Source organism: Cnephaeus nilssonii, assembly GCF_951640355.1.
Source record: "Cnephaeus nilssonii genome assembly, chromosome: 15".
Taxonomy (NCBI): domain Eukaryota; kingdom Metazoa; phylum Chordata; class Mammalia; order Chiroptera; family Vespertilionidae; genus Cnephaeus; species Cnephaeus nilssonii.
Window position 1 is genome coordinate 15,322,907 of NC_137086.1, and position 25,799 is coordinate 15,348,705.

General features: G+C 37.9%; 1 protein-coding gene across 2 annotated transcripts; it reads left to right on the forward strand.

Annotated features, from left to right (window-relative positions):
• The first annotated feature begins 1,927 nt into the window (after positions 1 to 1,927).
• Positions 1,928 to 24,490, forward strand: YIPF4 (Yip1 domain family member 4). 2 transcript variants are annotated; one of them, XM_079792154.1, is made up of 7 exons: positions 1,928 to 2,235; positions 8,997 to 9,150; positions 11,364 to 11,535; positions 14,120 to 14,197; positions 15,460 to 15,573; positions 19,525 to 19,674; positions 20,925 to 24,490. In XM_079792154.1, exons 1-6 carry the CDS (start codon positions 2,157 to 2,159, stop codon positions 19,660 to 19,662), a joined length of 735 nt encoding a protein of 244 aa, XP_079648280.1. In that variant the 5' UTR covers positions 1,928 to 2,156; the 3' UTR covers positions 19,663 to 19,674; positions 20,925 to 24,490. The 2 variants fall into 2 exon arrangements, with proteins under 2 accessions (XP_079648280.1, XP_079648279.1); XM_079792153.1 differs by lacking the exon at positions 20,925 to 24,490 and having other exon boundaries at positions 19,525 to 19,919.
• Positions 24,491 to 25,799: the final 1,309 nt, after the last annotated feature.

Sequence of the window (25,799 nt, forward strand, 5' to 3'; positions counted from 1 at the left end):
ATTGTGGTTATAATTTCTATTTCCATGTGACTAATGACGTTGGGCACCATAAGGTGCTGATTGGTCTAATGAGTATCTTTTGTGAAATATCTATTCAAAATCTTTTGTTCATGTTATAATGGCAATGAGATATAAGAATTCTTAGGGACCAATTGTTTGTCAGATAGATGGATTGTGAATGTTTTCTCAGTTTGTGGTTTGTCTTTTCTTTCTCTTTTTTTCAAATATATTTCTTTATTGATTTCAGAGAGGAAGGAAGAGGGAGAGCTAGAAACATTAATGATGACAAAGAATCATTGATCGGCTTCCTCTTGCATGCCCCCAACTGGGGATTGAACCCGAAACCCAGGCTTGTGCCCTTGGCCAGAATAGAACCTGGGACTCTTCAGTCCGCAGGCTGACGCTCTATCCACTGAGCCAAACTGGCTAGGGTTGTCTTTTCATTGACTTAATGTCTTCAACAGCTTTTAAATTTTATGAATTTATTTATTTCACCTATGATTTGTACTTGTATCATATTTAAGACCTTTGTTAACCTGAGATAGCAAAGATTCCATCTGCAATCTTAATTCTTTTATTACCATGTAACATAACATATTCACAGGTTATGGGTTTTAGAGTGTAGACATCTTGGGGGCCATTATTCTGCCTACCAAGTAATTCCATTACCAGAATGAAAAACTGCTCTTCTGTTGCTAGTTTGCTGAGTGTTCCACGCTCTCTAAAAATCAATGAAAAAAAAATCCTCAGGTGAGGATTAACAAAAAAGAGATAGAGATAGAGATAGAGATAGAGATAGAGATAGAGAGAGAGAGAGAGAGAGAGAGAGAGAGAGAGAAGGAGATGATGATGATCTTGAAGAGGAAGGGTTGGAAGATATGAAGGGGAGGAGGATGAAGAAGATGATGAGGGGGAGAAAGGAGAGAAAAATGAAGGAGATGACTAATGGAACACTGATGGATTCCAACCTTCTTTTTAAATTTTATCCAATCCCTGGGAGCAAGTTTCGGTCTCTCTCTCTCTCTCTCTTTTTTCCTCTTGTGCTCAAATGCCTAGTTTTTAAGCTCTTTTCTCTCTCCTTTATACCATGGTTCTCATCTTATTTGGAGGGGAATTACCTTGAACAGAATACAGTGCGAAAATAATCTCCACCCCTTTCTGTTCCAAATATATTTTTATCTTTTCCTGTCTCAACAAAAACTTTATGGAACCAACACCACCGTGTTCTGTGGGAAAAAAGAAAAACCTGATTTCATTAGCTTTGCTGGAAGCTGGAGGGTGCTAGGCCCGCCTAGTGCATAGAATTCTAGCTTTCCCCGCTCCTTTCTCTGTATATTGGGCTCAGTTTACACTGCCTCTGTGGGAATATGGGCAGTTAGCATTTATCAACATGTATCTGTCTACTTTCTTTTGTTTAAAAAGAGGAAAAAATAAAAACAAAAATGGGGGGATAGAAGGGGGGGTTAAATAAACTGGTTGGACTAACGTTATAGGAGTTCTAGGAAACGGTCAAAGGTCTAAACCATATGAATGCTCAATGAAGAAAAGGTACCTTTAAAACGATGGGCAATTTCATGGCATTTTCACTTGCCTTTGCCCCATTCCTCCCCCCCCCCCCCCCCGAAATCTTGGGATCCTAAACCGGACTGACCATTAGAAACGTCCCTAGTTCTAAAATTCTTTAACCCACCCAGTTAACAAAAACGAAGGAACTAGGTAAAAGAAAAGCCAGAAAATATGAGCCTTAAAGAAAACAAAACAGCCAGCAGGGAGGAGGAAGCCGGAGTGGTCCACAAATTAGAAGTGAACTTCCTGTCCTGGGTAAACTTCCGGGATCAACAACAGGCGGCCCAATCAGAAGCTTTCTCCGGGAGCCAATGGGAGAGCACATTACAAAGAGCCAATCCCCGCAGCGCTGTCACTGTTATGGTCCTGTCAGGGCGCCGGCGTCGAGGTGTTGGGGCCGTCGCCACGGCGGAGACTTCGGTGGGGCATTCTCGGGGGCGCCGCGCTGGTCCCGGGCTCGCTTCCGGCCTGCGCTTCCCGGCTCGCGGGCTGCACCGTAGGGCGCCGGTGCGGGTCGGCGCCGCGGCCGCCTTGGGGCCTGGGCCCAGCCGCAGCCTCCTCCACCGCCGCCGGCTCCCAGCGGCCGCGAGATGCAGCCGCCGGGCCCGCCCCCGGCCTATTCCCCCACGAACGGGGACTTCACCTTTGTCTCCTCGGCAGACGCGGAAGGTGAGGCTGAGCCCCCGAAAGTCCCCTTTCGCCGCCGGAAGCGGGGCCCTCCGCGGCGGGGTCTTCCTGGTGCCGAGGCGGCCGTGGCCGGGTCGGGAGCTGACTGCGCCCGCGGGGCCTTCGGAGAGGGCCCGGGCGGCGAGGGAGGGTGTGGGCGCTTTCCGAGGCGCTCGGTCCGCTCCGGCGGGCCCCACGCCGTTGGGGCAGGTTGTTCTGGGTGACTTGCTCACCTCAAATGAACCACGGAACTCGAAGGTGTTTTTTTAATGAAATGACTTGCTGTTACTCAGAAAAGCGATTGGTCAGAGTAGGTGTCAAAGGTGAGGACATGGAAGGAGAGAGAGCAGCGTTCCTCTTATTTACCCGACGGTAACTTTGGCTGGGTTTGGAGTCGGCGCTGCAAATACATGGAATTTGATATTCTGCCACCGTCCCAGTTTTCCTCCTGTTTTTTTTTTTTTTAGTGGTTGACCTGATATTCAGAGAAATAGACCCAGGTATATTTGAAACTTCTTGTAACCCCGCGAGGTGTTGACAATGGCTTCCGCAGATTTCCTTGTGACAACTGTTTGGACGAAGCAGTTGTGCTGGAGAGAGTTTTCTACAGCACAGGAAACTCTGTTTTCCTCCTGTTCTCTGCTCCTTACCAGACTTGGGAAGTGGAATCTTTCTCTGCTCGTCATTTTCAAGTTTTAGTTTTAATATACTTTTGTGCATACACCAGTGGTTTTCCAGTGAGCAGACTTACTACCTAATAGGACAAAAAAGTTATACTTTAGGAATTTTCGTCTCGAGAAGAATGTAGTGTTTCCTCAAATCCAGTTTCCTGGTGCATTAGTTAATATAGCTGGTTTTCCCTCCCCCACCCCCTTATTTTGCTTTTTGATTGGTATTGTTTAAAAAAAAAAAGTAGTAGTGTAGTGTTGGTTATAATTTAAAAGGTAAAATAAAAATTTTACCTATCATAAAGAAGGTAGCTGATCCATTTTTTTTTTCCCAATTACGGTTTACATTCGGTATTATTTTGTACCAGAGGCCTGGTGCATGACAGTCATGCCCTGGCGGGGGGGCGTCCCCTCTGCCCTGCCTGAGCCCTCTGGTAGTCTGGGACTCCTGGGGGGATGTTCCCCTAGGGCAGTGGTCGGCAAATTTCGGCTCACTAGCCACATGCCGCTCTTTGGCCCCTTGAGTGTGGCTCTTCCACAAAATACCACGGCCTGGGCGAGTCTATTTGGAAGGAGTGGCGTTAGAAGAAGTTTAAGTTTAAAAAATTTGGCTCTCAAAAGAAATTTCAATTGTTGTGCTGTTGATATTTGGCTCTGTTGACTAATGAGTTTGCCGACCACTGTCCTAGGGGTCCTTAGCACAGGGTTTTATTATATAGGATAGGATTGGTATCAGGTATACAGCATAGTAGTTAGACAGTATACTTTACAAAGTGTTCTCCCCTATATTTCCAGTACATCTGACACCATACAGAGTTATTACAACATTATTGACTATATTTCCTATGCTGTACTTTATATCCCCATGACTATTCTGTAACTACCAATTTGTACTTCTTAATCCCTTCATCTTTTTCACCCAGCCCCCCAACTCCCTCTATATTTGGTGAAATATAGCAACCCAAAATATTTTGGTTTGTTTCATCTAAATTTTGTAGCATAGTGCTTAGGGAGGAATATCCATGTTAATTTTCCCAGACTTTAGAAGTCTATCATTGAGTATCGGAACCTAATATTTGTTCAAATTACTTTTTGTATATACTGTTCATATCCACCCTTCCCCTAGGAATTACCTTTCTTAAATACACCTAAGAAATCTGACAGAATAATATAATGAACTAAGGTATTGACTATATACTAAATCAATAAACCTGGAATAAGTAAAATCTGTAAGGTTTATTCAGACTTTTCCATCTAGCATTTAAGAATATATAGATTCCCTATATATCCAAGGACATATCCTATATAATAAAACCCTAATATGCAAATTGACCTAACGGAGGAACAAATGGTCGCTATGACGCACACTGACCATCAGGGAGCAGATGCTCAACACAGGAGCTGCCCCCTGGTGGTCAGTGCGCTCCCACAGAGGGAGTGCTGCTCAGCCAGAAGCCAGGCTTGGGCTCACAGCTGGCGAGTGCAGTGGAGGTAGCAGTGCTAAGGACCCCCTTGGGGGTCCCAGATTGTGAGAAGGCACAGGCCGGACTGAGGAGACCCCCCTCCACCCCCCGTGCACGAATCAGGGGCCGGCCAACCTCCTGCGGTCCCTCCCCCTGGCCAGCCCCCTGATAGGCCTCAATCGCCGCCAGGCCGAGGGACCCCACCCATGCATGAATTCGTGCACCTGGCCTCTAGTAGTTACATAAGATGATACCTTGGGGGAAACTGGGTGAAGGGTACATGTAACCTCCCTACTATTTTCTGGTGGTCAGTGCATATCATAGCAAATGGTTGAGCGGCCTTAGCATATCATTAGCATATTACGCTTTGATTGGTTGAACTGATGATCGGACACTTAGCATATTAGGCTTTAATTATATAGGATGTCTAGCAATTTATAAAATCATTATCTTTCATTGGCCTATATATGCATTAAAATGTTTTATAACTAAAATGGGACAAGGGAATTTATTCCTTCACTGTGAAACATGTGCTTCTTTTGTTTCTGCACAAATACTCAGTTCTGGTTTGGATTTAAGCACATATGGATTTTCAAATAAGATGATTTTTGTCTTTGTTCTTATTGCATATTAAATAAGAAAATATTCACATATATAAAAAGTTGACAATTGGCCACATAATGTGCATTATTCATTGCAGCATACTTTTCTTTTTTAAAATATATATTTTATTGATTTTTTACAGAGAGGAAGGGAGAGGGATAGAGAGTTAGAAACATCAATGAGAGAGAAACATCGATCAGCTGCCTCTTGCACACCTCCTACTGGGGATGTGCCCGCAACCCAGGTACATGCCCTTGACCGGAATCGAACCTGGGACCCTTCAGTCCGCAGGCCAACGCTCTATCCACTGAGCCAAACCGGTCAGGGCTGCAGCATACTTTTCTTTCATAGAAATCTAGAACTTATCTAGAGGCAGATCAGTAAATCTTATCCTAAATATACTATCACTAGAGGCCCGATGCACGAAATTTGTGCAAGAGTAGGCCTTCCTTCCCCCGGCTGCCGGCACAGGCTTCCCTCCGGCACCCGTGACCCAGGCTTCCCTCCGGCCGCTGGCAGGCACCTGGGACCCAGGCTTCCCTCCAGCTGCCGGCACCCAAGACCTGGTCTTCCCTCGCAGCCCAGCTTCGTCCAGAAGGTCGTCCTCCCGTCTGGTCTAATTAGCATATAACGCTTTTATTATTATGGGTACTACACTTGACCAACTTCTTCCTTATCTTTCAAAGTGAAGTTCTCAGGCTGAATAGAAAATTCAGAGAAAAGATCCCTCACCCATTCATACACTTGAATTGAAAGGGAGAGAAAATTACTGTTAAATTTTGTTTTGCAGTTTTCCCAGGTGACTTTCAATAAAATTTGAGATGTCCTCATTCTGAGCCCAAATAGCAGTGGAAACATTTTTAAGGTTTCCCTTTGCAATAGATTTTTTTCAAAGAATATTTCCTCTTAAATCCACATATTTATTATTATCTTTACACATTTCTTAGAAAATAACAAGAATATTTTATATAGTGTAATAAGAAAGAACTAATTTACAATTAGTATTTTAGCCCAGCCAGTTGAGCTAACCGACCCATGAATCAGGAGGTCATGGTTAGATTCCTGGTCAGGGCACATACCCCGGTTGTGGGCTCAATCCTCACTCAGTAGGCAGCCGATCCATTTATGTTTCTATCCCTCTCCCCTCCTCTCTCTGAAATTAAAAAAAAATAAAATAGTGTTTTAAAATTCTGAATACCTATCCTAGAATTAAGAACCAAGCTAGCTGGTTCTTACTCTGGTTTAATTTAAGACAGCTGTGCTCTTGAAGTGATTTGGAATCTTTTTTTTTTTTTTAATGCTATTCTTGTTTTAGTTTGCTAACGTGTTAGGCAAACTACCAATTTTTGGACTTTTCTGTTGTTTTGTTCTCACACTGATTGTGTCTTGGTGGTACTAGGGGATGTGTCAAACTACTGTTGCTGGCATTCCTACATATATGTCCATGATATTTTCCCACTTTGAATGGAATGGAAAATACTACAGAATTATAAGCTAAAGGTGCCTTTTTGAGATTCTGGCATCCATGCTATGACAAACTGCTAAACATATACAATTCTTTATTACAGCATTCCTTCACACTATAATTTATAGATCCTTTTTTGGGTTAGATTAAGTGTAGCCCCTTCTACAGGGCAGGAAACAGTTGTTAAGGTCTTTCCTGCCTCATAATTCCAAAACCTTTAATGTCACTGCTGTACTAATGACTTCCTGATCTAAATCTTCCTCTTGTTAGGTCAAGAAAAACATTTTTTGTACCTAATGGAATGGAATTTTAGTTAAATTTTAACTCATTTTCAACTGAGATTAAGACAAAGAAGCAGAAAGTAATTTTGAGAGAATACTTTTTAACTTACAAGATTCTATGATGGCATCTTACAAGAAATAATTTTAAACTTTAAGTAGGGAAGGACAGTAAATTCAAAAGTACTTGCATTTTATCTCTAACTGAGTAAGCTGTATTATAAAACCTTTTTAGAATCATACAATGTTAAATCTGGTAAGGAATAGGAAACTGGAGACCAGAGGACATTAATGATTTGCTGTATTAATTAGTAGCTAAGCTAGGACTTAGCTTCATTTTATTGTAATTAAATGGTTGCAGGAGTTCTCACAACCAGACCAGGTTATGACTCATAATTGATCCACTCATTGAAGTTTTAGCCAAAATTATAATGGCTTTTCTCAAAAGCTAACCTAAAATTTAGGTTAAAATTTAGCTTTTTAAAAATATATGTATGTGCTGTCTGTGGTCTCCAGAGAAGGCATGTCTATGTTAAGAATGTTTTGGGTTGCCTGGCTGGTGTGACTCAGTGGTTGAGGTCCCTGGTTTGATTCCTGGTCGGGGCACATGCTCGAGTTGCAGGCTTGAACCCCTATAGGGGGTGTGAGCGATGTTTCTTTCTCTCTATCCTTACCCCTTCCTCCCTCTAAAAAATCAATAAAAACGTGTGTTTTTTATAAAAAAGAATGTTTTGGTTTACTGTTGCCAAAATTATTTTCTAAAGTACCACTCCAGTTATGTGGCTTCTAGTTAACAACAATGATGGTTGTTTACTAGTGCATAGTGCCTGGTCCTACAAATGTCTTTTTTCTTAACTCCCATATGACCTCAAGCAAGTCCTTTACTCTCCCATTTTTATTTTTTTTTACCAGAATATGTGACATTTGTACTAATGTGATTATCTTAACCTCTAAGCTACTGCGCAGACTACGAATGGAATTTATTTTGTAATCTGGGAAACTGAATCTCTTCACCTTTTTTAGAGGTGACCTAAAAAACCTTTTATTTTTGCCAAAACTTAAGATGTAATTATATAAAGAGAAGAGTTAGCTGAAATAGCAATGAACTCTTACTAGTTAGTTTTATCCAGAACTACTCTTTAACATATGAAGTACTTAACATAAATATTTGGTGATTTAAATGAAAGAATGTATGAATAAATACATTAAAAAGTAGAGAAAAATTATCTATAGTTTTCCTTTAGGCAATAAGTTATGTCTGAAGGTTTGGGGGTATATATATGTAAAGCCTTTGAAAATAATTTATACACTTTGTTCTGTATAATATACATAATAATGAAGGGAATGCAAGATGATATCATGTGATATATTTTGTATAAATCTGCCATTTAAAATTTAAAGTTATTCTGAAAGCAACAAATGAACAAACAAGAAAAACTCATAGACACAGGCAGCAGTGTGGTAGTTACCAGAAGAAAGGTGGATTGGGAGATTGTAAAGGGTAAAAGGAGTAAAAAATACGGTGATGGAAGATTTGATTTTAGGTGGTAGGCACACATTGCAATATACAGGTGACATAGAATTGTACACTTGAAACCTGTATAATTTTATTAAACAGTGTCATCCCAATAAATTTAAATAAATAAATAAGCTCTGGCCAGTGTCTTCAATGGTTAGAGCATAGGCCCATGTACCAAAGGGTCTCACATTTGTCAAGAACACATACCTTGGTTGCAGGTTTGATTCCCAGCCCAGTTTGGATGCATGCAGGAGGCAACCAATCAATGTATCTCTCTCACATTGATGTTTTTCTCTCTTGCTCTCTCTTCCTCCCTCCCTCCCTTGCACTCTAAAAATCAGTGGGAAAAATAATCCTCGGTGAGGATTAACCAAAAATAAATAAATAATAAATAAATAAATAAATAAATAAATAAATAAATAAATAAAACAAGACATAAGCATTGATAAATTTTTTTTAACTTATTGTTATAAGTGTAGATCAAGCATGTCAAACTCAAAGGCTAACACAGGCCAAATAAACATGAGTTTGACATGCTTGGTGTAGATTATGGTACCAGTCCAGCTAATTAGCTATGAGACTTTTCTCATCTTTTATTTTCTTGTAAAATAAAAGATGATATTTAGATACCTGTAGCTTTAAAATATGAAGATTGTATGTAATAGTAGGTCTTCAAATGATAATTATGTTAGTTGAATTTATGCTTATATTAGTTATAAATTCACACATTATTCCTTAGTTTATAATTTTGTCCTCTTTTCTCCTAAGACCTCAGTGGTTCAATAGCAGCCCCAGATGTCAAATTAAACCTTGGTGGAGATTTTATTAAAGAATCTACAGCTACTACATTTCTGAGACAAAGAGGATATGGCTGGCTTTTGGAAGTTGAAGATGATGATCCTGAAGATAACAAGCCACTCTTGTATGTAAAAATAATACGTACTGTTTTATTTTTAGAGTTAGTTTGTGGGATGATTATAGTCTTTCATTATTATTTAAAGATAAATATGGAAAATCTTAACCTTTTTGGTCAAAAGTTTTGGCTATTTTCAGTTTATTAGTAATCATTAAAACTGAAATAAGGGGAATTAATATTTTTAACATATTAAATTGCAGAAATTAAAGGTTGCATGTTTGATTCTGGTCAGGGCCCATACCTAGGTTGCAGGTGTGGTTCCAGGTTGGTGCATAAAGGAGGCAGCCAATCAGTGTTTCTCTCACATCGATCTCTCTCTCTCTCTCTCTCTCTCTCTCTCTCTCTCTCTAGTGTATGTCTTTCTCTCTGAAATCAATAACTTCAGGTGAGGATGTAAATAAATAAATATTACAAAAAGCAAAAGAATCATAATCTTCTCTCTTTCACGTACGCACACACACACTTCAAACTGTTAGGGCTTACCTGGGTCTATAGCTATCTCAAGTAAACATAACAGTCTTTTTATTTTTTAACGTGCAGTGTAAAAAAGCAGACCACTTGGTTGCTTGTTGTGGAAATTCAGTTTAAGACCATTTAAGATTTCCAAAAAGATTATTGCCCTAGCCGGTTTGGCTCAGTGGATAGAGCGTCAGCACACGGATTGAAGGAGTCTGGGTTCGATTCCCGTTAAAGGCACTTGCCTTGGTTGCTGGCTCGATCCCTGGCCCTAATTGGGGCACGTGTGGGAGGCAACCAATCGATGTGTCTCTCACATGATGTTTCTCTGTCTCTCCTCCTCCCTTCCTCTCTCTCTAAATAAAGCCAATGGCAAAATATCCTTGGGTGAGGATTAACCAAAAAAAAAAGATTAATCACTCCCAAATTTCTCCCATATAGAAATTCTAAAGCGTATAGAAATTCTAAAGCTACCATTGAGGACTATAGAGAGATTACTTTTTTTTTTTAAATAACTATGTTATCACTTGGAAAAAAACTGAAGAATTTAACAATTTTGAAAAGAACCTATAGCTTTATAAAATCGAGGCATTACCAAGTTATTCTCTGTAATAATTATTGATAGATGGAGTGCTAAAACATCTTATTTCTATGTTGATATACCATACTTTATCAAATATAAGATACTATGGATTATAAGGTGTAGTTATCTTCTATTTATCAACAAGAAAGAAAAAGTGCTTAAGACAGCATAAAGCTGAGGACATCAAAGGGATATCTCCTTGGTGTAAAGATAAATGAGAAATAACCCAACATACAAAAAGAGACAGCAGGGGAGTTTATTTGTCTCAATTTGACACTGGGTGGGGTATTGAAAGAAAACTTTCCCTTGAGAATGTAAGCCCTTTACCAGTTCTCATATAGGATTGCAGTCTGAGTTATTTGTACGGTCCAAAAAGGTCTCAAGCAGAAAATTATATTTAAAGTCCCAAATTGGTAGTGCCTTTAGGAAACTGGCAAAAGGAAAGGCAGATCTTGGAAACACTTGGCTTCCCTTCAGCCTGACAGTAATTGTAAGACACTAGCGAATGTGACATTCATCCCAATTTTAGAGATGTTAAAATGTTGAAAATGTATACCTTGGAATCAGTGAAATATGGTACTTCAAATGCAAATGCTTTGTTGACCTATAGAGACTATGCCATTATTTTTAAACTAGTGCCCAGTGCACAGATTCGTGCACATTGAAAGGAATTAATTAGAAGGTGGCCGGTGGGGGTGGGACTGGACAAGACGGGTCAGGCACACCCTGGAGCCAACCTCCGGCAGTCCCTCCCCAGGGGCTGGCCACACCTGGGTCAGTGCCTCAGCTTGAAGGTTGTCTGCAGAGTGAGCGGGGTTCCTCTGGCAGGTGGGGTCCCTTGGCCTGGCCCGCGGGGATCAGGCCGAAACCGGCTCTCCAACATCCCCCAAGGGGTCCTGGATTGTGAGAGGGCGGTTCTCAGGTGACGCACCCCAGAATCGGGCTCCCTCCTCTCTGGTTCCGGATGCGTCACCCAAGAACCACCGCTGCCAAGTCACCACAGCTTGGCAGCTCCTGCGTTGAGCGTCTGCCCCCTGGTGGTCAGTGCGCATCATAGCTACCGGTCATGCTACCGGTCGGACAGTCACTTAGTCTTTTGTATATATAGATATAAGCTCTACTACAGATGTCTCCATATTCACAAATGTGCCTTATAAATTTTTTTATTTTACAATTATAGGGAAGAATTGGATATCGATCTGAAGGATATTTACTACAAAATCCGATGTGTTTTGATGCCAATGCCATCACTTGGTTTTAATAGACAAGTGGTGAGAGACAATCCTGACTTTTGGGGTCCTCTGGCTGTTGTTCTTTTCTTTTCCATGATATCATTATACGGACAGTTTAGGGTAAGTATATCTTACTTTATATAAATTCTAAATTTTTCAAGAGTTTAAAAAAATTAAAGATAGCCAAATATTAACTATCATAGGATATTACATTTGGGAAATGCTTTACCACTATGCATTATTTATCATTGGTCATCCCTATAACTATTATTTTAAAAATATATATATATAGCTGAAGCCGGTTTGGCTCAGTGGATGGAGCGTCAGTCTGCGGACTGGGAGGTCCCAGGTTCGATTCCGGTCAAGGGCATGTACATTGGTTGCGGGCACATCCCCTGGTGAGGGGTGTGCAGGAGGCAGCTGGTCGATGTCTCTCTCTCATCGATGTTTCTAGCTCTCTATCCCTCTTCCTTCCTCTCTGTGAAAAATCAATAAAATATATTTAAAAAAAAAAAAATATATATATATATATAGTTTATTGATTTCAGAGAGGGAGAGAGAGATAGAAATATCAGTGATGAGAGAAAATCATTGATCGGCTGCCTCCTGCACGCCCCCCTCTAGCCCACAACCCAGGGATGTGTCCTGAACAGGAATCGAACCATGACCTCCTGGCTCATAGATTGGTGCTCAAAAACTGAGCCACAAAGGCCAGGCTCTGAACAACATAAACTGATGAACAAGGACAGACCCGGAGACAGGGAAGCATCGATCGGACTGTCAGGCCTCGGAGGGAGGGTAGGAGAGGATGGGGGTGAGGGGGAGAGATCAACCAGGGGACTTGTGTGCATGCATATAAGCCTAACCGGTGGTCACAGACAACAGGGGGGTGGGGGATGCGTGGGGAGGGGTTTGAGATGGGAATGGGGGGATGAGGACAATCAATAAAGAAATTTTAAAAAAAAGCCAGGCTCATAGAACTATTCTTAATTATGTGGGAAGTACCTTACATTAATGCTTTTCAAACTTTTCCACATTATCATTCACATAGGAAATATTAATATTTGGCCCTAGCTGGTTTGGTTAAGTGGATAGAGCGTTGGACTGTGGACCAAAGGGTTCGATTCCGGTCAAGGGCACGTACCTTGGTTGCAGGTTCCTTCCTGGCCCGGGCCCTGGTCTGAGCTGCAAGAGGCAACCAATTGATGTGTTTCTCTCACATCAGTGTTTATCTCTGTCTTTCCCTCTCTCTTCTACTCTCCCTAAATATCAGTGTAAAAGTATCCTCTGGTGAGGATTAACCAAAAAGAAAAGAAAACATTAATGTTTGTATAGCGACTGGGGTAAGTGGATGGAACTAATCCCTTCTGACCAGAAGTGACCAAAGGGCTGCCTGTGTCCTTACTGATTTCCCCAAGGGATGAAGAGTTCAAAACACAAACTTCATAATCATGTTCTTACCTTTTTCTCATTTTCAGTTCTGTTTCTTAAAATAGACATTTCAATAAATGATGGTAGGGATTCCATCAATATTTATTGTGGTCTTTTTGTTTGACTTTTTAAATATATATGTATTTTTTATTGTTGATAGTATTACAGATATCTTCCTTCCACCCAGCTCCTCCCCGCCCGTCCCCCGTCCCCCCCCGCCCCCCCCAGTATTTGTTTTTATATAATACTTTGTCCTACTCTCAGGGGCTTTATCATCAAAACACAACATGCACAAATCACTCCCTCATCCTGAGATTGTTTCAGCTTTAGTCATTTGGAGCTCCTTCAGATTAGCTTTAGTGTCCTTTCAACATATTCCCATCCTTTTTTGAGTACTTTCTTTCCTCTGACTCTATGAAGTGTTCTGGGCTTATCTTTTACCTGCTTCAGCCCTGGAATCACCTATTTCTCTAAGGAATCCTAGTTCCTTTTATTAGGGAATGATATTTAGAAACCAGAACCTGGGCAATAAGAATGCTTATGTAGCTGCTGGAGTGTCACTATTTCTAGACTCCAAGTAGACAGAAGAGGGAAATGTATGCATATATTATTATGCTAAGTCTCAGGGGTTAAAATGATCTGAAATGTCTTTAATTCATTATTTGGATAAATGTGTGATTAATATAAACTTTAAAGACCTCCCAAGAAGATGGGTGACCTGTGTCAGGGATGAGTTTTCCTTGCAGGATAGTGAAAATCATGGGGTTGGGAGTAAGCTCTTGGTTCTCTTTTTACAGTCATCTTTTATCATTGTTCTTGAAGTACTGATGTGTCCTTATGCAATTGTTCGTTGCTAAATTTTCTTTTTTTTTAAATATTTTTATTAAATATTTCAGAGAGTCAGGGAGAGAGAGAAATATCAATGATGAGAGCAAATAGCTGCCTCCTTCACGCCCTCTCCCCCCCACTGGGGATCAAGCCACAACCGGGTCATTTGTCTTGATTGGGGAATCCAACTGTGACCTCCTGGTTTGTAGGTCAGTTCAAACAATTGAGCCATGCCATCTGGGTTAAATTTTCAATTTGAATGTAAAATTACATTCACATTTTATTCTTATTAAGTTTTGTAAAGATACCAGGGAACCCAAACCAACTCTCTATGACCTGAAATAGGGTATACCAAAGTATCTTATATGACAGGGAATTGAGTTCCTAGGAACTTCCCAGCTTATTTTGTACAAAGAATTAATTGCATGAATTTTTTCCTCCTTAGGTGGTATCATGGATTATAACTATTTGGATATTTGGTTCACTAACTATTTTCTTACTGGCCAGAGTTCTTGGTGGAGAAGTAAGTGGTTAATTTTGAAAATAGCCTTTTTTTTTTTATGGTAAGCTTTATTTTTGAGCTGTAGATGCCATCAGTGGCTATATTCATCATAAGTATTTCTTGTTCCAGAATTGCTTTTAACTTATGCTACTTCCTTGAAGAGGACCAACATATTAGTATTGTGTATACTCATAATGTTATAAGAAAGGAAATGGAAAGAAAAGATCCTATCCCACTCATAAGTAATTGACAGCTTTTTAGGGAAGCATACAATTCTCTTTTACAGCATTCTCAAAGTTTTTGATATCAGGTCCCCAAAGAGATTTCTCAATGTGGGTTATATTTATCATATTTGCCATGTTAAAATTTTTAAAAATATATTTATTCATTTAAAATTAAAAATTAAACTAGATTCACTTTAACATAAATAATACGTTTTAAAGAAAAATAACATTTTGCAAAACAAAAGCGTTAGTGAGAAGAGTGGTAGTGTTTTAGTACCCTAGTTCCCTCATATCTGCGTTTTGCTTTCTGCTGTTTCAGTTACCTGTTAGCAACTACCATCCAAAAATATTAAATGGAAAAGTCCAGAAATAAACAATTCATAAGTTTTAAATTGCATGCCATTCTGTATAGCATATGAAATCTCCTGCCATCCTGTGCAGAGAGTGGATTCATCCTCCATGCAGTATTCACCTGCCTATTAGTCATGTAGTGTAGGATACCAGGGTATTAGATCAGTTTCAGAGAGAGACCACATTCACATAACTTTTATTACAGATTAGAATTGTTAATAATTGTTCTATTTTATTGTTAGTTGTTTTTACTCTTTTTAAAAAATATATATTTTTATTGATTTCAGAGAGGAAGGGAGAGGGAGAGAGACAGAAATATCAATGATAAGAGAGAATCATTGATCAGCTGCCTTCGGCACATCCCACATTGGGGATCAAGCTCGCAACCCAGGCATATGCCCTGACTGGGAATCAAACTGTGATCTCCTGGTTCATAGTTCGATGCTCAACCCCTGAACCATGCTCGCTGGGCAAGTTGTTGTTATTCTTACTCTACCTAGTTTACAAATTAAACTTTATCATAGTATGTATGCATAGAAAAAAAACAGCACAGTATATGAAATTTGAAATATGATGAGTATAATACGTCATGATCTCTTCCTAATTCTCACAATTATGAAAGTATAACAGAATATATAATGTTAAATATGGGTTTAAATGAATATCTAGATTTCTGTGACATTTATTTAAAAATTTAAAAATTCACAGGTTGCATATGGCCAAGTTCTTGGAGTTATAGGATATTCATTACTTCCTCTCATTGTAATAGCCCCTATACTTTTGGTGGTTGGATCATTTGAAGTGGTGTCTACACTTATAAAAGTAAGTAGTATGTATTATAAAAAGTAGTTTACTATTTTCCAATAAGTATAATAGTTCTCTGGCTAAGAACATCATTACTCCTTATCAAACAATTAATAGTATTTTGGAACAGCGATCTTACTGATTTTACCAATGGTATTTATCTTTCCTTTTAATTATCAGAAATTATAATATATGTCTGGGGGGCGGGGGGATAAAGAACAGAACAAATCAGGCCTGAGGATATTATACTCAGATAATTTTTTTTTACTTTTTAAAATAATTTTTATTGATTTCAGAGAGGAAGAGAGAAGAAAAGAGAGAAGCATCAGTGATGAGAGAGAATCACTGATTAACTACCTTCTTTATGGAAAATAGAACTTTTTAAGACCACCACTTTCAGAACTGCCATTAATGTAGCCTCCACACTAAAGTATTTGTTTTTAAGTAGTGCCACTTAATTTTTATGACATTTGGTTTTAAAGTTTATTACTTATTCCAGTATAGGAGAAATTATTTCTTTCAAAATTGTGTAACTACAGGCTAATACTGACATTATATAAGCATTAGAAATTGAGTAGAATGTGGACTTTGGAACCAGTCAGTTCTGAATTGAAACCCTGGTTCTGCCACTTACTTGCTGTCTGCCTTGGGGAGAGGAGATACTTTTCTTACCCTCCTCTGCAGAATGGGAATGTGAACAACTACTGTTATGAAGATTTTAAAGTATATGTAATGCCTAGTACAGTGCTTGATACAGAGTAGGCATACAAGTGGTAGCTGTTGTTATTACAAATATTATCCTAGGTAATAAAAGGCTAATATGCAAATCAATCGAATGGCGGAATGACCGGTCGCAGTGACACACACTGACCACCAGGGAGCAGACGCTCAACACGGGAGCTGACCCTGGTGGTCAGTGCGCTCCCACAGGGGGAGCACCGCTCAGCCAGAAGCCCTGAGCCAGACTCACGGCTGGCAAGCAAGTGGCAGTGGCGGGAGCCTCTCCCACCTCCATAGCAGCGCTAAGTATGTCTGACTGCTGGCTTAGGCCCGATCCCTGCGGAGAGCAGGACTAAGCTGTCAGGTGCACATCCCCCAAGGGCTCCTGGACTGCGAGAGGGCGCAGGCCAGGCTGAGGGACCCCCACCCCCCGAGTGCACGAATTTCGTGCACTGGGCCTCTAGCAAAAGAATATTTTGAGAACACCTTTGTATGTTGGAACATTTTACAGATCAAGGAGATCTTTTTTCCTTTACATTCTAATCCTAAACATTTTTTTAAATTGCCATTATTAACACTTAGTTCAAAACTCCTATAGTGTAGGAGTTAGACCCATGCTGGCATTTAATTATCTAGCCTTAGTGAACATACCACTTTACTGAATCATTCAGAATAACTTCCTGCTCATTTTTTTTTAACTTGGGTTAAAGCCTGTTTTAATACTGCTGAGACTACACCTAAAATTGCTAAAACTGTGTCTTCTGGTCATTTTTAGTCATCACATTTAACTGAAAATTGGTCCTTAATAATCTTTTTGGAGCATATGAATGTATTATTATAAAATGGAAAATCTTATTTATATCATTAAAAATTTAGGATAAAATTGTTTTTAAACTTTACATTTTTCTTTGTCAAATTTGTTTTCCTAATGACTTAATCTTCTGTGTGTAATGAGTTATTGTACATGTTCCTTGTTTTAGTCCAAATTTTGAGGAATATGTTGCAGAACTCTCATTATTTAACTATAGCATTAAAATACAGTTTAATCTATAACCACTCATCTTTTAAAAATTAAATTTATATAATTCTTACCAATTGTTAACCATTTATATATAACAACAAAAATTGGAACATGACATACAAATGCAATTTGTTCATAATTTTATTTTATATATTTTTCTGTACTTTTCTGTAGGCTTAAAATATTTATGTGGTTTTTGTTGTTTTTTATTTTTTAAATATATTTTTATTGATTTCAGAGAGGAAGGGAGAGAGAGGGGGAGATAGAAACATCAGTGATGATAGAGAACCACTGATTGGCTGCCTCCTGCAAGCCCCCTAATGGGGATCGAGCCCACAACCTGGGCATGTGCCCTCGACCGGAATCGAAGCTGGGACCTTTCAGTCCACAGACCTCTATACACTGAGCCAAACCATCTAGGGCTGTTGTTTTTTATTTTTTAACTAGAGGCCCGGTGCACAAAATTCATGCACTCAGGGTGGGGTCCCTCAGCCCGGCCTGCACCCTCTCACAGTTTGGGAGCCCTCAGGGAATATCCGACTGATGACTTAGGCCTACTATCCGCGGGGAGCAGGCCTAAGCCAGCAGTCGGACATCCTTAGTGCTGCCCCCAAGGTGGGAGAGGCTTTCGCCACCACCACTGCATTAGCCAGCTATGAACCTGGCTTCTGATGCACTGACCACCAGGGAGAAGCTCTTGCGTTGAGTGTCTGCCCCCTTGTGGTCAGTGCACATCATAGCAACCAGTCATTCTGCCATTCGGTCAATTTGCCTATTAGCCTTTTATTATATAGGATTATTTTAAAAATCTTTATTGTTGAAAGCATTACATATGTTTCCTCTCCCCCCCCCCCCCATTAATTTCTTCTAGCCCGTCCCTGTGCTGCTGCCGTTGTATTTTTTTAGTTTAAAAATCAGTAGAAAGTTGGACCATCTCAAATACATTTTCAGTCAGTATGCCAATATTTTTTACCCTTGTACCAGTGGTTCTCAACTGAGGGCGATTTTCTCCCTAAGGACATTTCATAATGTCTCAAGTCATTTTTGGGTGGCACAAATTGGTGGTGGAAAATTACTGGTATATAGTAGGTTGAGACAGGGATACTGCTAAACATCCTGCAATGCACAGAACACCTTCCCACAACAATTATCCATCCCAGAAATGTCAATAGTAGTACAAGGTTCAGAAACCCTGCTCTATGCCAAGTCTGTTTCTATCATACTTTCCCTGATTTGTACCCTGGAAGTTCTTTCTTTAATTTTAATCTGTAAAATGGCTTCAGTAACTATATTAGTAAGTACTACATAAAGTTCCAGTGGAAATCATTTAAAATTAGATATGTGTATACTTAGAAAACCACAGTATATTTTATTTAATTAAAATCTTCACCAAAATGTTATTTTTTTCCTCCTTTTTATTTAACCCTGTATTTCTATTCCTGGGAAAATGCTGGGATACTTAATAAACATTGTGTAAAATTTTTATTTAATCTGTTATCTTCTTAGAAGAAAGTAAATGCTTCTGTGTAAGAAGAGTCAATTAGTTCTCTTTCAGTAATCAAATTTCTTTTAGCAATTTGGTCCAATAATAGTTTTTCCAGAAGTTGCCTTACTTTAAATCACGAGGGACACTTGTTAAAAAGATTTGTAACTAGACCTGTTTCTTAGAAATTCTGATTGATCACAACTAGAGTGAATCTCAGGATTTTCTTTTTAATAGGCACCCTAGGTGATTCTTTTGATTAGACATGTTTTATAACAAAACACTTCATTTGCAGAAGTCAAGGAGCAGAGCAAGGACTAACATTCTTAGAAGTTTAATTTTTAATATATTTTTATTTTTTTAAATATATTTTTATTGATTTCAGAGAGAAAGGGAGAGGGAGAGAGAGATTGAAACATCAATGATGAGAAAGAATCATTGATCGGCTGCCTCCTGCATGCCCCCTACTGGGGATCAAGCCCACACAACCTGGGCATGTGCCCTTGACTGGAATTGAACCCAGGACCTTTCAGTCCACAGGCCAGTGTTCTATCCACTGAGCCAAACCAGCTAGGGCCATTCTTGGAAGTTTTAAACATTCTCAATAAGTTTTACTGTTTACCACCATTGGTTGCCAGGGTTGTTTTAAACAATATTGTAAATATTATTTTTGCTCTATAATATGCAAAATGTTAATTGACTTGCTAATATGCTGCCTTTTGTCTTTTTTGTTTGTTTTTTAAAGCTGTTTGGTGTGTTTTGGGCTGCCTACAGTGCTGCTTCATTGTTAGTGGGTGAAGAATTCAAGACCAAAAAGCCTCTCCTGATTTATCCAATCTTTTTATTATACATTTATTTTTTGTCCTTATATACTGGAGTGTGATCTAAGTCACATGTGAGTAGAAAAAGACAATGTTACCTTTGCGTGAAGGTTGGGAATTCTTGCTGAAAGGATTGAAGAAAAACTGTTGCTGATAAAATTTTACGTGTTCCAGATACAAAGACAGGTTTAAGGCTTTTTTAAAACAATATTTTGTTTTTGGATTTAATTAAGCAATTGCAGTTATCTGGATTTTTTTTAATCAGAATTCTGAATTCTGTTTGATTCTTCATATTCCAGTCAATAAAATATAAAAGCATTGTGTTTTTAAGATTGTGTTGATATTCTCCTAAAAATTTGTGCCAAAAGCACCTGGAATGGTCATTACACTTCACTTAAAGGGTAAATATGACAACATCCTGATAATCTAAAAGTGCAATTTTTTTCTTTAAAGGATTTCTCTTCACTGTAGATCCTGTAGATTTATATTTATATTTATACATATATATTTATGAAATAATTCTTATTCACAAAATATATTTCTGAATAGCAAGAAATGAAGATATTTTAAATCTGATGCTTAAATTTTCTTCAATTTGCCCATTAATCTTTTTATTTATAAATTTAAATTTGTTTTTTAATTAATTTTTAAATCTCATACATGTTTCAGTATGTCCTTGTTAAAATTCTTAATAATAACAAAACTAATTTTAACATACATTGATATAGATTTGATTTGTTTGGGTGTTTTTAAAAAGCATTTTTAATATCTAAACATTAAAAGTTTCTGTTTATCTTTCTGACCAAAGGAGCAAAAGGTATAATGCATATGACATTCATTAAAATTATTAATATGTAGAAAAGCAGTAATATTTATAGCATCAGTAAATATTTTTAAGTGGTATTCCTAAGTCATAAAAGTTGCTTGAAAGAGACCTTTAAAATAGGTTTGTGGTCCTAAACAATGTTACATGAATTAGGAAAAAATAAAGTGCTTCGTAGCTGTTTGTTTTGTGTTATAACACCTTGTCCTGTATTACTTGATATTTTAACAAGTATCAGGTACTCTAACAGATGTACAATATTTCCTAAAGGGAAATAGTAAGAAATTTTAGCTAGTGAAATTTTTGTTGCAAATAATTTCATAGACTTTATATGTATCTTTAATTAATATTACCTTGTAAAGTAGATAAAATATTTATGTTCATAAAATAGCAAATGCCTAACTATTAGCAAATTATTGTATTATTCTGTTCTGAGCTGGAAGAGTTAACTGCTGCCCTCAATATGATAACACGGCCACCTCTTGGTATGTATTCCTTCAGCAATCTTTTCCATCAGGAAATACACAGCAACTCTGAAGCTAGCCTACAAATTAGCAAGATATCAAGCCCATCTCTCTTCTTTTTACCCTCTCCCCCGTGAAAAAAGAAAGAAAAAACTTACTTTAGGCTGCAGAAAAAGTGTGGCTCTACCTTTGAACCAGAATAATGTGGAAAATTTCATATGCTGATATTTTAAACAAGTTTAAGAAAACAGATTGGAAGCACCAGAGGGATGGAACTTCTGGAACCTAAATAATATGATGTTCTGAGGAAGGATCTATAGCTACAGAAGCAGTAACTGTAAAGTAAATATTTGTCATATTGAAGGAATTCCTGAGGACCAATACATTGTGACAGTGAATTATTATTGTCCATATTGTTGACCATGGAATCTTCTCCAAAAAGCTTGAGGATCCATACTAGGGGATAGAATTTCACTAAGCAATAAGTCAAGGAACTTTAGGACTAAGTACATTAAAAAAAAAAAAAAGTTTAATATTTTTAAGCTATCATATTTATTTATAATGATGTAAGATAAAATGAGGTATTTGTGTTCCAAAAAGGTATTTAAGAATAAAATCATTTAATCTTGTAAACTGCCCTATTTGGGGTATATATAAATACAATTTTGATGTTTCAAGTTCAACCAACATCTTCATATGTTAATGAGCAAAGCAGTTAAATCACATTGTCAGTTTGAAAATATGATTTGTAAATGTGTACAAAATACAGTACTGCTACAACTAATAATGATAAGTTGACCATAACAATGTTCTCTCCTTGAATTTTTATATAATATTTTCTAAGTCATTGATTTTAAATCATGATTTCCAACCTAATTATTAGTTCATTAGTATTTCTAGAACAAAACTAGCCAGATAGTCTCTTCTAGTGTATGTTTTAAGTATTAACAGCTATAGTAATCCTGATGAATGTTAGTCCTCAAAACATTTATGAGGCATATTTACTTCTGTTTCAAATTGATTGTAAAATAATTGAAATTTTTATTAAAAATCAAAGTCTATATATAATTTTCATTGTATTAATCATTGTTTAGGAAGATTTGTAAAGTTTTATGAACCATTTCTTATTCCTAAGGTCTTATAAGACAGTTTTATATGTAATAATGTGTCTTTCCAAAAATTCCCCAAATGTTAATATGCTAGTATAGAGTTATGAGTGAAATTTGCATTGACTTAAAATAAGGCAGATATTTTTGTTTAAATAATGTTTAAAATTTAGTCATTTCTTTTCAAATTTGATGTAATAAAATGAATAAAATAATGCTTCTTCAAACTAATAAAAACAATATTTTTCATATTCAGCAAAACCAATAGAATATTTTAAAATAATTATTACTTACCTTTTATATTTTTATTAAGGCATATTTAGTTATTTTTAGACTTCAGGAAATTGTGACATGCCTTTTTGTTTGTTTCTTTTTGTATGTGTCACATATTTGTTAAAATATCTTACTTCCATACAGTTCTCTCTTTTTTTGGTATTTGAACAAGTTGCATTTATTGTTTTTCTCTTTGCAACAAAGGAGAACAACACTCAGGATGGGGAGCCATAGGGTGTCTCATAGTGTTGAAAATTACCTATTACAGGATTTAGGTTTGTGTTAATATAATTATTTCCGATTGCATGGCATGGCAGTCTGAAGTAGGTCTTAACAGAGCTAAAAATCGCCCTCAGAATTCTCTGCTCTGATATTTTAGTCACATAAACAAAATAATGGTATTTTATTATCCTCTTTCATAGGTGGTTTCTTTAATTAAACCCTTGTATTATATCTTACTTTGTACTACATTTTAATTTCCCATTAGAAACTAAATTACAAGTTCTCTTTCCCTCATGTGTGTAATTTCCTGGCAGTAATTTGTGTGTTTGAGAATCTGTTGCCACTTTTTAAATAAATCCCGAAATATGATTTTGACATCAGTGAATACTAGACATTCTTATATCTTTGCACTTGAAATCCTGGTATTTTCTGAAGAAAGTTGCACTTTGTGAATACATTTACTTATAACAAACTGGTATAAATTCTTAATCCTAGCATGTCTTTATGGGGTGTAAAGGTCTGAGAAGAAATGGCTAAAAAAAATATTCCCTGTGCAGCCATATATAATTAAACATAAAATTTAGGGTTAGGTCTCTCACTTGAATTTCTTTTGATATGCTGAGATTGCAATTCGGAGTTTAATTTAGGGAAAGATATCAGAATAATTAAAATGGCATTAGTAAGAATAATTCCCTACTTACATTTTGTATTGGTAGTGATCCTGGTTTCAGCTTTATTAATTTTCACCAAGATATCCACAAGTTTTTACTTTAAGATATTTAGTTTATAGTTTTTTAAAAAAAACATGTTTTTATTGATTTCAGAGAGAGAAAGGGAGAGGGAGAAATAGAAACATTGATGTGAAAACAAAACATTGATGTGAGAGCAAAACATCGATCAGCTGCCTCCTGCATGCCCCCTACTGTGGATTGAGAGTGCATGGGATGATGCTCAACCAACTGATCCACACCAGCCGGGCTAATTTATAGTTTGCAAGTGCTTGAAAAAAATTTCTTCACCCCTTCTGAATAGTTCAGTGGGATACTGGTGCTACCACTGAGATTTTTTTAACTTAGATGCAGTGAATATTCATAGCATCATTAGTAATATCCAAAATTGGAAACAACCCAAATAGATAAATTATGTCACAAGAGAAAACAATAAGATTGCAAGACCTATAACTACATGTAAGATTTTGGATGATCTCAAAAACCTAATATTGAGCCAAAGAGGCCAGACACGAAAGAATATATGCTTTATGGATCCATTTATGTATAAAGTACAAAAACAGGATCTTGGTTACTCTTGAGTGGGAATGAAGTAACTGAAGGAGGGTACTTGGATTGGGGTTCTAAGATGCTTATATATTCTATTTCTTCATGTGGGTTGTGGTTTTGATCCCCGGTTGGGGCATGTATCTCTCTCACATGAATGTTTCACTCTCTCGCTCTCCCTCGCTCCCTCCCTCCCTTCCTCTCTGTAAAATCAATCTCTCTCACATCAATGTTTCTCTCCCCCTGCCTCTCTCTAAAATTAATAAAAGCATCATATCCTCAGGTGAGGAATAAAAAAACACACCACAAATTGTCAACACCATCTACTGTGCTGTTAATGTTAAATAAAGTCAAGGATTTTTAGGCATGAAATATTTAATAAAACTTATTAATATGGATTTATTGCAATTTAGATTTATGAACTCACTCGTAAAACATCTAACAAAAACAAGAAAGTAGTCATTACTGCAAAGCTTCAATTGTTGCACATAAAAGTGTCTTAATTATTTAAAAGGCAAAATATCACAATTTAAAAAAATAGTTTAATGACTGCCCGGCTGGCGTGGCTCAGTGGTCAGTGGTTGATCCCTGACTTATGAACTAGGAGGTCACTGATTCTGGTCAGGGCACATCCCCGGGTTGAGGGTTCCATCCCCATTGTGGGGCATCTAGGAGGTAGCCATCAATGATTCTCATCATTTTAAGTTTAATGACTTATTGTTTTGTTAATCCTCTGCTGAGGATATTTTTCCATTGATTTTTTTAGAAAGAGTGGAAGGGAGGGGGAGAGACAACGGAGCGACGTTGATTGTCTCCTGCATGCACCTTGACCAGGGCCAGGGATGAGCCTGCAACCGAGGTACCGCTCTAGACCAGAATCAAACCTGGGACCCTTCAGTCCGCAGGCCAACCTCTAGCCACTGAGCCAAGCCAGGTAGGGCAAAATAGTTTAATGACTTTCATTGATGTTGTGGAACTGAAGATAACATCTGGGGAAGATATAAAACCCTATTACAGGTGTTCATGAAAATTATTCCAATAAGAACTATATGAAAACGGGTGGGAGGCAGTTGCCTTTATACTTGATCACTGCCATCTTAGCCCAATCCTGCTTTTTCTGATTTGGGATCTGCAGCATTCTCGTGTAGTCCCATTCTGACCTTGGTACCAAGGGGCCAGTACTTGAAACTGTTTTGGGATCAAGTCTTTGTGAGCCAGAAGTCACCCACGTGCAAGTCTCGTTGTTTGGTATCTCCCAGCCTTCCATGGTCCATGAGCTGCTCAGCATAGTCCTTCATCTTGTCCACATGCGCCAAGACCCCCTCAATGCGTTCCTGTGGCGCTAGTCCTGTAAGCAAGTTCTGAAAGGGTGGGTGCGGAACTCGTGACCTGGGGAATATGTGGCCAGGGGGATACCAGCAGCCTGTTCTCTGCTTCTCCCCATCCCGGTGAGGTCGGAAGTGAAAACTCAAGGGGAAACTCGGTTTTTCTTTTGAATATACTAGGACACATTTCAGACTTATAAAAAGGTATGCAGATTAATGCACTCAGAAACTGTGTCAAGAAATAAACAACTTAAAAACAGAGCATTACTAATAGTTTGTACTTTGTGATCACATTTTCTTTCCCCAAATAAAATTGATTTTACTAAATTTGGCGTTTTTCATTTCCATGCACTTTGTTATAATTTTATTATTTATGTATATATTCTTAAGCAATATATGTAGGGTTTTTTATATGTTTTAAATTTGTATGTCAATGGAATCTTCCTGTGTATTTTCTTCTGCATCTTGCTTCATCTGTGGGCAGGTAGCTGTAATTTATTCATTTCTACTGCTTAGAGAATTTCTTTGAATGAATATATTATGTGTTATTTATTCATTCTCCAGTGGATATCTTAGCATAGATAGCTATTATAAAGGAGGGGAGCAAAGGAAATCAGGCATTATTAGGCATAATCACCTAGGGAGCCGGCTTGCTTCCTTAGGAAGTTACAGCTTCACACACTCCCCAGGGAACCGGGAGTCTGTTCCTCCC